This window comes from Eurosta solidaginis, chromosome 5 (genome assembly GCF_040869045.1).
Source record: "Eurosta solidaginis isolate ZX-2024a chromosome 5, ASM4086904v1, whole genome shotgun sequence".
NCBI lineage: Eukaryota > Metazoa > Arthropoda > Insecta > Diptera > Tephritidae > Eurosta > Eurosta solidaginis.
Genome location: NC_090323.1, coordinates 40,607,376 through 40,624,129, shown reverse-complemented (window position 1 = coordinate 40,624,129; position 16,754 = coordinate 40,607,376). Strand labels below are relative to the sequence as shown.

The following is a 16,754-nucleotide window of genomic DNA, read 5'->3' as shown; positions in this document are numbered from 1 at the left end:
TTCAAGGTTCGAATCGAGCTCAAGGCCAGAACAATAATTTTTTTTTCTAATGATAATTATTGTTATTTTTTAATTTTTCTAAATTTGAAAAATTGAATTTTGTTTTTGGAATAGTAAGTAGAAAATTTTTCAGACAAACTGCCATAGCTGCGCAGATAGATCCATTTCGAAGGGTGCTAAGCCTTCATCATCAGTACGCTTTAGGCATGCTGCGCTAACCATTTAGCTATACAGCGGTGGTTTGTTTGACTGGCAAATTTGCTACTTCTATTCCTTTTTACCAACTATATTTATTCAGTGTTGCGCCATCTGGTGCAAAGCACTGATAATGCTGGATTTTTGTTTATTGTCAATTACTTTGTTTGACATTCCCAAGTGCTCATGGTTTATTAACAATTGTTTTTGTTTTTATCGGCCTATTGATAAATCATTCAAGGTTCGAATCGAGCTCAAGGCCAGAACAATAATTTTTTTTTCTAATGATAATTATTGTTATTTTTTAATTTTTCTAAATTTGAAAAATTGAATTTTGTTTTTGGAATAGTAAGTAGAAAATTTTTCAGACAAACTGCCATAGCTGCGCAGATAGATCCATTTCGAAGGGTGCTAAGCCTTCATCATCAGTACGCTTTAGGCATGCTGCGCTAACCATTTAGCTATACAGCGGTGGTTTGTTTGACTGGCAAATTTGCTACTTCTATTCCTTTTTACCAACTATATTTATTCAGTGTTGCGCCATCTGGTGCAAAGCACTGATAATGCTGGATTTTTGTTTATTGTCAATTACTTTGTTTGACATTCCCAAGTGCTCATGGTTTATTAACAATTGTTTTTGTTTTTATCGGCCTATTGATAAATCATTCAAGGTTCGAATCGAGCTCAAGGCCAGAACAATAATTTTTTTTTCTAATGATAATTATTGTTATTTTTTAATTTTTCTAAATTTGAAAAATTGATTCGAACCTTGAATGATTTATCAATAGGCCGATAAAAACAAAAACAATTGTTAATAAACCATGAGCACTTGGGAATGTCAAACAAAGTAATTGACAATAAACAAAAATCCAGCATTATCAGTGCTTTGCACCAGATGGCGCAACACTGAATAAATATAGTTGGTAAAAAGGAATAGAAGTAGCAAATTTGCCAGTCAAACAAACCACCGCTGTATAGCTAAATGGTTAGCGCAGCATGCCTAAAGCGTACTGATGATGAAGGCTTAGCACCCTTCGAAATGGATCTATCTGCGCAGCTATGGCAGTTTGTCTGAAAAATTTTCTACTTACTATTCCAAAAACAAAATTCAATTTTTCAAATTTAGAAAAATTAAAAAATAACAATAATTATCATTAGAAAAAAAAAAATTATTGTTCTGGCCTTGAGCTCGATTCGAACCTTGAATGATTTATCAATAGGCCGATAAAAACAAAAACAATTGTTAATAAACCATGAGCACTTGGGAATGTCAAACAAAGTAATTGACAATAAACAAAAATCCAGCATTATCAGTGCTTTGCACCAGATGGCGCAACACTGAATAAATATAGTTGGTAAAAAGGAATAGAAGTAGCAAATTTGCCAGTCAAACAAACCACCGCTGTATAGCTAAATGGTTAGCGCAGCATGCCTAAAGCGTACTGATGATGAAGGCTTAGCACCCTTCGAAATGGATCTATCTGCGCAGCTATGGCAGTTTGTCTGAAAAATTTTCTACTTACTATTCCAAAAACAAAATTCAATTTTTCAAATTTAGAAAAATTAAAAAATAACAATAATTATCATTAGAAAAAAAAAATTATTGTTCTGGCCTTGAGCTCGATTCGAACCTTGAATGATTTATCAATAGGCCGATAAAAACAAAAACAATTGTTAATAAACCATGAGCACTTGGGAATGTCAAACAAAGTAATTGACAATAAACAAAAATCCAGCATTATCAGTGCTTTGCACCAGATGGCGCAACACTGAATAAATATAGTTGGTAAAAAGGAATAGAAGTAGCAAATTTGCCAGTCAAACAAACCACCGCTGTATAGCTAAATGGTTAGCGCAGCATGCCTAAAGCGTACTGATGATGAAGGCTTAGCACCCTTCGAAATGGATCTATCTGCGCAGCTATGGCAGTTTGTCTGAAAAATTTTCTACTTACTATTCCAAAAACAAAATTCAATTTTTCAAATTTAGAAAAATTAAAAAATAACAATAATTATCATTAGAAAAAAAAATTATTGTTCTGGCCTTGAGCTCGATTCGAACCTTGAATGATTATTAATTTGAATTATTACATACCTACCCTGCAAAAATCGTGTGACCAAAAACGCACACAGCCACACGAATTTTTGACAGGGGTGACGATTTGGAATGAAAAATTGTGCAAATGAAATAGCATGCTGACAAATTTTGCTTTCCCACAATGTGAGGGATAACAAAATACGTCATTTTTGCGCCATTTCTAATTCTACAGAAAAGTGGAAAATTTTTTCAATTTGTGTGATTTACATTTTGCAGAAATTAATATACGCATTCTTTAATATTTTTTGGTCTACTAAAGTGTGTTTTAGCAAAAAAACTCATATCAATGTGTGCATATTTATAAAGAAAAAAAGTGAAATATGTAATTGCATAGTATAAATAATCGTGAGCAATTCTAATGCAGAATAGTAAATTTTGATTTCCACATACATACAAGAAAAAAATTCTTGTTGCCATTAAGATTTATTATCCAAAATTGAAAAAAAAAAGATTAGAAAATTCGGTGTAAAAAAACGGCTATGTGTGCAATAAAATAGCCTCTCTTGTTGAGATACCCCTCCATGGTCTCCATTAATTATTGTGACGGAGGTGTGTTTGCAGCAGCAAAGTGAACCCAAACAGTGTAGGTCGTGGTGGTTGTTGTTCGTGGTCCGCATCAACTGGACCAGGTGGGGCAATGACGCCACATCCAGTTATACCAAGGTATATACCGCAACAGCAACCGGGTAATGCAAGGCCACGATAGCAGCAGCAAAAACCTCCCAAGGCTGGCTATCATCGTTGATTTATAAAATAAAACAGTGTTGTGCATCTTTAATGCTTAAATATTTCCTCTGTTGAAACAGTTTCCACGATTCACTGTTCAACAAAAGCAGCAGCCAGCGTATGCTACCACCGAACAGCTGATAACAAAAACTTGGATGCACAGCAGTTTAAAGCCAAAATGGAAGTTGAGGAAATATCTGAAAATAAGGTAAATACATGTTTCGCGTTATTAACAAAATCGCCCTAAATTTTATGAATTAACAGATCGCTACGAACGACAAAGCACCCGAACGTTTGATCAAAGAAAGCACTACAGAAATTATTGCCGGCGGGGCCGTATTCTACAATCCAGTACAAGAATTTAATCGTGATTTAAGTATTTCAGTACTTAATGTATACTCAAAGCGGTTGATAAGAGCGCGGGAAGCGGCGGCGCATAAAAATCCACAAAATACAAAGGAAAGCAAGCAATGCTAATGACAAGAATCACGGCTGGTGGTGTAAAATACGACGATGGACTGCGAATATTGGAAACGCTTGCTGCAACAGGTTTACGTAGCATAAGTTATGCAAAAGAAGTAGCAGGCGTGCGTGAAATTGTTGCAAATGATCTATCTAAGGTGGCAGTAGATTCCATTAGCGTAAATATGCGACACAATGGAGTGGAACATTTAATTGTGCAAAGCGAAGGGGATGCAATGTAGGTTTGATATACGAATCAATAGCTAGTGATTTAACTGTAATAATCAATAATAAAATTCGCAATAGGACTCTCATGTACCTTTCAACTTCATATGAGAAGCGTTTCGATGTTATAGACCTAAATCCTTATGGTTGTCCGAATCGCTTTCTGGATGGCGCTATACAATCACTGACGAGTTGGGGTTCATTACTTGTAACTGCGAATGATATGGCTGTGCTGGCAGGCAATACGCCTGAAGCCTGCAATGCCAAATATAGTTCTGTGCCTTTGCGTATGAAATGCTGCCATGAGATGGGATTGCGTATACTATTGCATTGCATTGAAACGCACTCTAATCCTTATGGAAAATATATTGAGCCACTTTTGAGCATTTCTGCAAATTTTTATATACGCGTATTTGTGCGTATGCATAGTAGTCAAGCGAAGTGTAAATATAGCATGAGGTTGGTATACAGCATTTTGGTCTTTTACCACAATCCAATTACTTACCATATCTTTATATTATGAACACAGCAAACAATGAATGGTATTTCAATGCACTGGTTGTGATACCTATACGCTAGAGCCTATGGGTATTGTAAAAGCAAGATCTCAGATAAAGGCAATGCGGAAGTATAATTCGGTATACCAACTAGACCAAATGTTAATACAAATTGTGCGCATTGCGGTGATAAACATCATGTAAGTTTCAACTATCCCACTTAAGTATTTAAACTCGAATAAATCAAATTATTTCCTTCTTACTTAATTGGTGCTTAACCGTTTAAACGGTTATGTCCGTTCAAAAAGGGCATCAGTCGCTTTTTCAGAGGGTTAACTGGCACCAATTGTTCACACCAAATTGTTTCTTATATTCCCAAATATAGATGGGCGGTCCACTTTGGTCGCATCCCATACATGATCCAACGTTTGTTGAAGAATTGCTACAAATCATAGAAGAAAAACCGCTAAGTGATTTGGACACACAACGTCGTTTAAAAGGTGTGTTATCGGCGGTATGCCTGAACTTGTATTGGGTACATGAGTTTTTATGTAAAAAATATTTATCATATCCAACATCAATACCTCGCATTCAATTGTGGACGCTGTACGCACTACATTGGGTTCACGTAACATGGACAAGCATATTGTTGATTCCAGTGGTAAGGCCACAATTTCAAATGATGGGGCAACCATTAAGAAACTATTGGATAAAATAATAACACAACGTAGCGTGCTCAAGTGGTATAAGCTTATCTGGAAAAGATATTTCGTAACGAAAACCCTGGAAGATTACCGCGCCTTGTCTGCTGTGGTTCAACAAAATATAACTTGAATGTTTGTTGCTCTTTTTCAATTTTCCTGAATACAAATGTCTGGATTGGAAAAATTTCAAGCAAATAAAGCTTGGCGTGCAAAAGTCAAGAAATTACTTGTCATGCAACGGTAAATGCTTATAAATATATCATTAAAATTGTATGGTTGTTTATGATGAGCCATTCGAGTGAGCATGGAGATGGATGTTCTAAATACTGTAGAGTAAATTGGCTTACTATATAAGAATTTGAAATTTTTCCAAATCTTTGACTAAAAAGTAACTACTAGCTTGTAGAACTTTATTACTTTACTTTTAAAAAGATAAATCACTTTAGCATGGTAATATATACCTATTATTAAAAATTAATACAAACAATATCTTCAACATTTTTTTCTCGATTCACGAACACATTTAGAAAGGCTACAACGCCTGCTAAAGAGCCGGTATCTTGCCAACGCTGTAGCTTGGATTTAGAGGAGGATCTACAAACTTTGCTAGAAGCACGCGCAGCTCCTCGTGTAGCGAATGTGGATCAACACGAAAGTAACGTTGCTGTTAGCGGAAATGCAATGAACAAAATATTTGAAATGGAGGATGAAAATAAATCCAACAATGCAAACACTATAAAGAGGATTCCTTATAATTTTTCAACTAAGGCATCTTGTGACGAAACTATATTCGAATGCCAACAGCAACGTACGTCTGATGAAAGTTGTATGGGTTTGGAAAAAATGTGTGATAAAACAGCATCCGATCCTGACAGCACACTATTTAAGTACATACATAGCGAGAACAAGGATATGGTTAAAGAAGATGCTAAAAAGCGCAGCGCCAATGGAAACTATATTAAAATCCCTTGTAAACAAGGTAAGTGAATATACAACATATTGAAAGTTGAAAAGATTGCGTGGTATAAATTTAATAATATAATCTTAGAACTACAAGAAATAGATGAAGAAGCACAATCACTGCAACGTCTATTGCATGACTTATGCGTACAGGAGCAGCATCAATTGGATAATGAAACTCCTTTAAAAAGTATTGATGTAACACTCCTAGAAGATATTGAAGCGCCATCTAAAATGTGGGACTCCACAATAGTGGGCGATACCACTTTACAAACTTCACCTTTGAAAATGGTGAGACTTCTCAGACCATCTACTATACTAGAGGAAAATTGCGAAGATCAGTCTAATAGTTCTTTGGGTGGTAATGATGCATCATCACACATAAGCTTTCAAAAGTTGGTGTCCTGTGGGGACACATTGCAAGCGGGGCATACATTTTGTATATCGGGGTTGATTCTGGATAGGTAAGAGTTTAACCTCTTACAGTATCCAGAACGAAGTTGAGCTAGAGTGACTCGCTTTTCTCTGGGAGTATGCGTTCCTCTTCCGCGAGGTTTGGATACTTTTCTTTGAGTACTGGATTCACCGGGCAATTCCTAGCATAAAGGTCCGACGCTTGTTTATGGAGTTCACCAAGGACCTGCTTGTGTTTTTTCGCTTCATACGGCTGGGTTATCAGGAGCCGTATTTCCTCAAAATGCTTACGGAGATGACTCCTTAGGCCCCTAGGCGGTGCTGGTTGACCAATCAGATGTCTGTTGGGATGCTCAGGTTTCTGGGTATTCAACAGGAACTGTTTGGTCAGGATCTCGTTTCTCTCGTATTCTCGCCTCATTATGCAGATGGTGTTCTGGGGACATAAGAAGACAGACCGTGGCAATTCTGAGAGCAGTATTTTGGCAGGCCTGTAGCTTCTTCCAGTGGGTAATTTTTAGGCTTGGCGACCATATGGGTGACGCATAGCACTTAATCGGCTGGCTAATTGCTTTGTGTGTAGTCATGAGCGTTTCTTTATCCTTTCCCCAGGTACTGCCAGCGAGGGATTTGAGGATTTTGGTAGGACTCTGAATTCTCGGAACAATTGCGGCTGCGTGCTCACCAAAATGTAGATCCTGATGAAAGTCACACCCAAAATTTTAAGGTGTAAGACAGTCGGTAGGGTAATGTCATATGGTCGACATTTGGCGCGGCCATGTTTTAAATAAGATCACCGATGATTTGGTTGGTTACAATATCAGGTTTCGCGAGACGACAAAACTGGAGAGATTGGGGAGATAGCTGTTTATTTTATTACAAAGCTCATCGGTGTAGGAAACATTAGCATAGGTGTAGAAGCAATAGTGGCTCCTTCTGGTGGTAAAGGTAGCTATTGATATGTAGAAGTTAAACAGAAATTTGATGAATATGAGTTTTTTTTAAGTTATTGCAAAAAAGCGTTGAGGATTTTTAATATCTTACGAGGTACCTTCGTACATGTTTCTAAGAATGAATAATGAGACCTATTCAAACTTCGCTATACTTTAACATACGATACTTTACCCCATTTTAACACAACTATCATTTATTGATTTTATTAAATTTTATAAAATGTTTCTTCCTCCACAGTTCCATTTCCGTATTGGATGGTAAATATGGCTTTCGCATTTTCTCCATCAATAACTGTGACAAGGTGGAAAAAATCTATGCGCGTAAATCGCAACATATCTTGGTCGAGCGTTTCTTCAATAGCTCTCTAGTGGTGATGGTGACAGCAGAGAAACCCAACTGTTTACAAATGTTACAATATATCAATTGCGTCTACGGCTCAAATACCCACAGTATATGAATGAATCGAACGCACCTAATTGTGTGCCTAACGGATAGTATACATATCATCAAATCGAAAATATTGCATCAAACGAACCGGGTCTGAATACTGAAACAGTACACATATTCAAAATCGGTGAGGAGGCTGTGATGATGGTATAGGGTGAGTTGTTGAATAACCTACGAAAACCACTTTAACCCATCTATATATTTGCATTACAGCTAAAGCTTTACAAACAGCAAAATTGCTGGCGCCAAGCAATTGGAAAAGGCAGTGAAGCATTCATAACACTGTACGGATGGTGTAAAGTTAGAAACTGCTGTTGTAACAGCTGCCACCGACACAACGGTCATCTCTACTTCGCCGAGTAGCGGCTCGTCCGACTATCTATCGAAGACAGTATAATCATATCTTTTGCCAACACAGGTTAGCGATGTGTTTGCACAGGAAAAGATTTCAATTGGAAAACAAAAACCAATTAAGAGAGTTTATTTATTATTAAAGTATTTACTTTTCTTTATATCAACAGTATTAATTTAAGTTGCAATATCACGTACATATATAATAAGGGATGTGATACGATTTCTGTCGGAATTAGATTTGAAACCAATCAGTACTCCTGCTAATGGTTGCAGAATTATTGCTTGAATGATTAGATTTAGAACAATAATAAGTCTGACTCAATTACTAGTCGTACATTTTTAAGTTCATCAATTACGACAGCAATCGGATTCCACGACACCTTTGAATATTCTTGATCTGAAAAAAAAAGAGTAAATCTAATCTGAATTTCTAATTAGCTTTAAGTTGTAGATTTAAATTGATTCAAATAATTGGAGTTTTTTCTGAAGCTTAAAATTATTTTCTGTTCGCTTGGAAAAGATTTCAATTGGAAAATAAAAACCAATAAGGCGAGTTTATTTATTATTAAAATACTTACTTTTCTTTATATGAACTGTATTAATTTAAGTTACAATTTCATGTGCATATATAATAAGGGATGTCGTGATATGATTGCTGTCGGAATTAGATTTGAAACCAATCAATACTCCTGCTAAGGGTTGCAGAATTATTGCTTGAATGATTAGATTTAGAACAATAATAAGTCTGACTCAATTAATAGTCGTACATTTTTAAGTTCTTCAATTACGACAGCAATCGGATCCACGACACCTTTGAATATTCTTGATCTGAATTTCTACTAAGCTTTAAGTTGTAGATTATTCAAATAATTAGAGTTTTTTCTAAAGCTTAATATTATTTTTTTGCTCGCTTAGAAGAGATTGGAAAACAAAAACCAATTAAGCGAGTTTATTTATTATTAAAGTTCTTCTGTTTTATATGAACTGGATTAATATAAGTTCCAATTTCATGTACATATATAATAATATTGAAAATAATAAATATTGAAAATTCAATTTTTTTGGTTTATATTTTATTCATATGGCTGCTCCAGGTAAAGTAAATCTACAGGTAAAATTCACGTTATATGGCGGTTATATAAATGGTAAAACCGCAGTAAAATTGATTGTTAAATGGCTCGAAAATGTAGAGTGAAATGACGGAAAAATGACCGCCATTTGACGAGCATTGTGACGTGTGTGAGCAGCACAGTGCTATGCTCACATCCTATAAGTGGGAGCGGAAGCACGATCACATTAATAGGAACGAAACGGAAAATTTGGTCACAAAAGTTCATCACGCCCATGCAAACGTGACTATGAATATAACCGCTGCAGAAAGTCACAATGACCGGAAAATGACTAGTAAAATGACGTGGAGCGTTTTTGCAGGGTAATAGGCTTGTTATTCAAAAGTCGTTCCTATAGATGTTCGGACTTAAACATAATAGTAAATATAGTACTTTTTTTTCTTTAGTACTAAATTTAGTATGAAATCAAATTCTGATCTTTTCCTTTTAATTGAGTAGTCTTTTATTAAATAAAACATGAATTGTTAAGTTTGTAAAAATGGTCTGAAATTCGTTGTTGTTGTTGCTTTACATTGGGACATCTCATTAACATCTGAGGAGTCATGGTTGGGTGGGATAAGAGCGGTAAGTAATTGGTAGGAGAACCGCTAGGCAAAAGACAAAGTGTTGTGTCGCTTTTTAAAAAGGTTAATCAACGGTCCTATTGAGTGATGAGGTAAGAAATTCCTTAACCCTTACGTGTGCGTAAATTTTTTCTTGTTAGGCCTTGGGCTTGTCGTAACTGGTGGTTTGGTCGGTCGTTTGGTCAACGAACCCACATAAGTGGCTGAAGCTCCGGGACAGCTAGACGCACACGGGCAGACGCCGATCATTTTCTTCGTGCCACCAGGTAAACTTGGTACAACTGCGAAACAATTGTCAACCCAGAGTAAGTATGCTTGTCAAAGGTCCCATAACAAATTGAATCACCTAAATGCTGAGTGGGATATGTGCCTATGTTGTGTTTGGCTTTGAAAATAAATTTTTTTAAATATTAATCAAAAGCTTCTAAGCTAAAGTTAAGAAATATAAAAAATTTGTATTTATATAGGCACTGGAAAATGCTTTTAAAGTAGAAAATATGATTATGTGAAATTTCACCTTATATGAGGGCAAGGAGAAAAAGTGGGCGGATCACGCCAATTTTTATTCTCAAATCAAATGTAGGTATCTGCAACCACACTGCAAAATTTCAAATGAATTGCTCCATTGGTTTGACTGTTATTAATTTTGGCATCCTAAAAGTGAAAAAAGTTACACTGTGCGGCGGTAGTCGTGCTCACACGTACTTGTTGACGGCTTCGCGTTGATGAAAATCAAAATTTTTAGGTTTTTTCGCTTGACAGCTGGTCTATTTGCGTGGCCGACGTGATTGACATGCATTAAGCTGGAGCCATTGGTGCCGTATGTCGTATCGCTGTATCCGTATCCCTAACGTAATCAGCTGTTTATCGTTACGACGTTAAACCAAAACCCAATTGGTTGGCTACGATACGGTTACGATCTTAGCGGCACCAATAATCGATTGCATTGATTCTCATAAGGTTGGTCGAATCAGCTGTTATAAGGTTACCGATAAAGCACCAATGTCTCCAGCTTTATTAGTGTGTTAGTTTTGTGAGAACGTGAAATGAGCAAGTTCGCGGAAGAAAAAGATTTTCCGTTGCAGTTTATTGAAACCTACGAATGCAAAGGTCGGATGGAAAAAAAAACTTGCCAAAAATTAGGTAATTTTCTTAGTGGCTTAAGATTAGCCTCTTATTGTATTAAAATTGAATAAGCTACAAAACTGCAGACTCTAAAAAATTCTCAGAAAAAAGTTCAAAAAAGTACAAGCAATAAAAAATCGTCATCCGATGACATGTTTAGGTCTGCACGCTACGAATTTTCAATACTAGAGTTGGGTCTAGTGATGGAACGATATTTCGCTGATGGTGATTGCATCGCCGTTATTGACAAATCGCTAATAGCTATATCTATAGCTGGAGACATTGGTACTTTATCGGTAACCGTATCGGTAACCTTTTAACAGCTGATTCGACCAACCTTATGAGAATCAATGCAATCGATTATTGGTGCCGCTAAGGTCGTAACCGTATCGTATCCAACCAATTGGAGCTGAAGTCATTGGTGCCGTATGTCGTATCGATGTATCCGTATCGCTAACGTAATCAGCTGTTTATCGTTACGACGGTAAACCAAAACCCAATTGGTTGGCTACGATACGGTTACGACCTTAGCGGCACCAATAATCGATTGCATTGATTCTCATAAGGTTGGTCGAATCAGCTGTTATAAGGTTACCGATACGGTTACCGATAAAGCACCAATGTCTCCAGCTTGGGTTTTGGTTTACCGTCGTAACGATAAACAGCTGATTACGTTAGGGATACGGATACAGCGATACGACATACGGCACCAATGACTCCGGCTTATTGCAATCCAAATATATCAGTGATTGGCGATTTTCCTTCATTCGATTCTTTTGAATAACAATCACCTCTAGCAGAATATCGCCAATAGCGATTATAGCGATTGGCGATTTTCCTTCAGCATGAAATTCTAATACTAAGGCAAGGTGCACACGAGGCTAAGCGTCATAGACGCGTACAAGATATTTCATATAGCTACAATTTCTCTACGCCTCAAGATCTGCACACGAAGCTACTTTCGAGCGTCGCTACAAAAAGCAAACAATTATTGAAAAAAATAAAAAAATCAATTTCTTCAGCTATATCCGTCCCCGAAACCAAAGGAAAATAGGTATTAAAGGTTGCTTGCATCCCCGTGCCTTTGTAAATTATGAAAGTCAATTTTAAACCAAAATAGGTATTAAAGGTTGCTTGCATCCCCGTGCCTTTGTAAATTATGAAAGTCAATTTTAAACCACCGCGGACTAGAGAAAAGAGTGATTTCTAGTTTCCAACACTTTTTAATCTTTTAAACGCTTCAACAATGTCTAACCAAGCTGTTGTGGTGTTTAATACTCTTTTTTGCTTTGGTAATATACCTTACTTTTATATACTATACTTTTATTAACTAAAGTAACATTTTTAACCAATTACACAAATTTGCATACAAAAAAATGTAAACAACTTTGCTGTACGCTTAGCTACACGAAAATTTCATGCTTTGTCGCTTTCATGCAGCTGACGCCTCGTATGCAGCTCTCCATTCAAATACATGTATTCGGCATCAAAGTGTACAAATTTCGCCTGCAGCGTCTATGACGCGTAGCCTCGTGTGCACCTTGCCTGATAGTGATAGCGGGGATGCAACCATCGGTAGTGAAATATCGTTCATCACTACTCATCTGTGTGCTTTACTTTCCGACTGAGTAAAAAAGTTTATTGGCTACGAAAAGGAATAATTTTCTCGAAAATTGGAAAAAATATACTTTTACAAAAGTTTGCCAGCTATTATCGAAAAATGGGGATAGTTGTCCTAAGAACTAATACGAGAAAGTTTTCGGTCCACTTGTGGGCCTAGAAACAGAATACGATAAAACTTTTGAAGAATCGCAAACACAGGAGGGTATAGAAATAGGATAGGACGTTGGCCTAAAAAAAGAAACAATAGCATATTTTACGCTTGCTAAAACTGATTCGGACATGTAACTAATGCATGTGTTATTTATAAGTTAATACTTCTAGGCTGTAGCCGTTAACAGTTTTATAAAATTTGTGTTTTTGATGGAAAAATAAAAGAATTATAGAAACATATATCACTCGTCTTATTGTAAACAGATTAACACAAAATTTAAGTTTTTTGGGAGAATGCAATTCAAGCTTTGTCATATGGTTTGTATATGGTTGAATTCTCCGGCTAATTTCTAGGGCACTGAAGTGGGTGGCTATTTTGAAGAATTTGCTATATTTTTCCTCTGTATTATTCATTAAAAATTGATTCATTGAATTCATTCCATTGATTGATACTTTACACTTGGTCGTACGACCAAGATGAACAACTCATTACCTGAATGTAATAAGGAGGATGTAAAGAGGAGGACTGAGTCGCAATCCAAGGACGACAAATACGAATTAAGCGATGCGTCGGACTCGGGGAGCGAGAGTAGTGCTGATTCAATGAACTCCGTGTTGGAGAAGCACACAAATGAAAACGGAGTAGAAGAGTGGAGAAGGGTACGGAGCAGAGGAAGTAAAAGAGCTCTCTCGCAGTACCGTGCAGCACTAAGAATTGTACAACGCTTGAGAGCAGTGGTCGACCCAACAGAAGTGGAGATGGAGCGCTTGGAATGGGCCCATGAAGCGGTAGAAGTAGGTCGAAGGCAGTTCAAAAGGTTTGCTGCGAGAAACCCTCGGTTCTGCAACCGGTACGAGGAGGAAGAAGCGTCGAATGGCAGAATGAAGAGGCAACGTTCGGCAGAAGGCGACAAGCCTGCATTCAAGAGGCAGAAAGGACCCAGTCCTAGAGCCGCGAGGCAGGGCAGTCGCATAGACAAGACAAGTAGGCCCAAAGCTGTAAGACAGATGGGTTCCAATAGCGAGGTAGCAACTACCTCGAAAGCTGCCAGTCAGAGGGAAGTTCCAACTACGGAAGTAGGAGATAAGCCAAAGGGAGATAACGCTAAGACTCCGGCTTTCTCGGAGGCGCTAAAGGGAGTTAACGCGAAGACTCCGGTGTTCTCGGAGGTTCCAAAGGGAGATAACACTAAGACTCCTGCTTTCCCCGAGAAGATGAGTGATGTGGCAAAGCAGTCACTGACTGTGGCGCTGGTTGATCGTAGCAGTCCGTTCGGACAAATGACTACTGAAAGGTGGAGATATGTGGAAAGGGAGCTTATTAGCTTAATGCTTAAGATGATGCGGGAACAACCAAGTAAGCCCCTTCCAACCTTTGATTCGGGGGGATGGTATAATGGTGTGAAGATGATAGCGTGCGACAACATCGCGAGCTTGCGGTGGCTGGAGGAAGTCGTTCCAAACCTCCAAAGGCAAGGCACGAATGCGCGGTTTGAGGTGGTGGATAAAGCACAAATCCCCACGGTACCAAAAGTTAAGGTATGGATACCATGCGTGATGAAGTCGGAGGATACACTGCGACTTCTGCAGAATCAGAATCCGAACATACCGACACAGGATTGGAAGGTACTTACTGTATCTCGGCCTACCGAGGATGGTCAGTTCTACATCTTCCAAATAAACAAGCAGGCGGAGGATATTTTGTACACGCAGCTTGGCAAAATGTCCTTTGGCACTAGCAAAATTTACATGCGACTCAGGAAAAGAAGTCCCGAGGATAAAAATCCTAACACGCTGGAAGTGGGCGAAGTCGAAAAGGACCTCAGAAGCCTAAGAGAAAAAAGACAGGTGGAGGTCCCCGACGTCACCACGAACGTGCTAGAAGAGGACCAACCGCTAAATGGTGCTGTGACTCGCACAGAGGAACACACGGCACAACATTCACGAGGGGCTGAAGGGGGCCTCGAATACTCTAAACCAAAAGGGCAAGAGGAGGACGACGACGTCAAGACGAAGGTGCTGGAGGGGGACAAACAGTCCAATGGTGCTGCGAGTCCTACAGATAAACCTCCAACACAGTAAAGTGGCGACGAGCGAACTCCTCCTAACCCTTGAGGAGGGTTCGTTTGACGTGGCGCTGATCCAGGAGCCGTGGCTCTCATCGGGAGGAAAGGTTTCTGGACTTAGCGCGCGCGGGTTTGGCGTTTACTACGCACAAACGGAAGGACGGGTGCGAGCTGTAGTAATGGTAAGGAAACAGCTGCATTCATATATGCTGCCTAATTACACCACCGAGGATCTCGTAGCCGTGGCCGTTGAGCAAAAGAATAAGCAGGCATTTATCCTGGCGTCCTGCTACATGGCCCATGCTGCGGAGGTTCCACCGATGGAGTGCAAAAGGCTAGTACAGGAGGAAGGGCGCAAAGGGCGGTTGGTCATAGGCGCAGATGCAAATGCGCACCACAATGCGTGGGGAGGAGCAGATACGAACGAGAGAGGCGAATCTCTATTTTGTTACATCCTGCAAACCAATTTGCAGATAGCCAACAGGGGAAATGTTCCTACATACATTGGTCCAACATACAGCAATGTTCTGGATATTACATTGAGCTCCGAGCGTGATATATCAAGGTATGATTGGATAGACCATCCTTCTCCGACCATGCGTATATAAGCTTCTGCATCCCACTAAAGAGGGTAGAGAAGGGAGGAACCTTTAGAAACCCTAGGGCAACGAATTGGACTAAATTCCAGAAACATGTAGAAACGAAACTGGGACAACCCAAAGTGGAAAATGCCTTCCAACGATTAGTTCTTTGACGGATCGGGCGCTTCGGGATATTCATACCTGGGCATCTAATGTCGGGCTGAAAGTCAATGCGGAGAAGACGGATATGGTCTTGTTTACAAAGAGGAACAAAGTCCCAAATTGGACCAGGCCTAAGTTAGGAGCGGTGACCTTACAGGAGAAACCTTGCACAAAATATCTAGGAATCATCCTAGACAGTAAGCTGTCATGGAAGCTCAACTTGGAGGAGAGGGTCAAGAAGGCCTCAACGGCACTCTATGCATGTAAAAGAATGCTGGGGTGTACGTGGGGCCTATCGCCCTCTCTTTCTCATTGGGTTTTTACAGCGATTGTAAGCCCTATTCTATACTATGGAGTTCTTGTTTGGTGGAAAGCCACACAAAAAACAACATACCTCAAAAAATTAGAGGGGGTATGCAGACTATCGATGCTTTGCATTACGGGAGCCCTGAAAACAACCCCGACGGCTGCACTGTATGCCATTCTGCACATTCCACCTGTAGACCTGGTAGCAAAGAACAAAGCGTTAACGACCGCAACCAGGCTCGATGCTTCGGGGCAGCTTGAGCGCCGACCATATGGCCATAGTAGTATAGCGTCCTCAGTCACAAGACGAACAGACTACATGATTCCCTACCTGCACTTTGAGGGAGATCTTAAGGCCACAATAGAGGTGGACGGTTGGCGCAAGGGTGCGCAAATGGCGGACGAGGCGATACATGTGTACACCGATGGTTCCAAAATAGTGGAAGGAGTAGGGTCTGCGGTATACTGCGCTGATCCGGAATTAAGCAGATCCTACAGGCTGCCGGATTACTGTAGCGTTTTCCAAGCGGAAATATTAGCCGTAACCAAAGCAGTAGAAACCCTGGAAGAGAATAGCTTAAGCTGCAACCGTGTTAACTTTTATATTGACAGTCAAGCAGCAATTAAGGCAATAATCTCGCATAGCACAGCATCTAAATGCGTGTTAGAGTGTAAGCAGTCTCTGGAGAGAATCGGGACAGGGAGAAGCATACATCTATATTGGGTCCCAGGGCATATGGGAATAGATGGGAATGAAAAAGCGGACGAATTAGCTAAAAAGGGCGCATCCCTTGAAGCTTGCTCCGTAGACGTCCCAATTAGATTGGGCGAGATTAAGCGAATGCGAGAGGTGCACATGATCGACCAAGCAGAAAAGGCGTGGGTTCAAGCGCGGGGCTGTAAAGTGTCGAAGATTATGTGTAGGTCTTACAACCTTAGACCAACACAGTTGCTTCTATCATTAAAAAGAGAGGACTGTAGACTCATGACAGGTATTCTGACTGGACACTGCC

General features: G+C 39.2%; 2 protein-coding genes across 21 annotated transcripts in view; one reads left to right on the top strand and one right to left on the bottom strand.

The window, feature by feature from the left end:
* The window catches only part of LOC137253016 (uncharacterized), a 62,788-nt gene extending 53,697 nt beyond the window's left edge, over window positions 1-9,091 (top strand). For 6 of the 16 annotated variants that reach the window (XM_067789242.1, XM_067789240.1, XM_067789241.1 and 3 more), the window contains 6 exons: window positions 3,099-3,226; window positions 3,283-3,718; window positions 3,787-4,164; window positions 4,235-4,402; window positions 5,434-5,885; window positions 5,955-6,450. In XM_067789242.1, the coding sequence (XP_067645343.1) occupies window positions 4,245-4,402; window positions 5,434-5,885; window positions 5,955-6,334 (990 nt within the window). In that variant the 5' untranslated portion in view covers window positions 3,099-3,226; window positions 3,283-3,718; window positions 3,787-4,164; window positions 4,235-4,244 and the 3' untranslated portion in view covers window positions 6,335-6,450. Of the gene's footprint in view, window positions 1-2,551; window positions 3,227-3,282; window positions 3,719-3,786; window positions 4,165-4,234; window positions 5,147-5,433; window positions 5,886-5,954; window positions 6,451-7,471; window positions 7,836-7,894 lie in introns of those variants that run through there. The other 10 variants (XM_067789238.1, XM_067789233.1, XM_067789236.1 and 7 more) reach the window with 7 other exon arrangements.
* Window positions 1-16,754, bottom strand: part of LOC137252278 (uncharacterized) — a 271,447-nt gene that overhangs the window by 145,079 nt on the left and 109,614 nt on the right. The window lies entirely within an intron of this gene.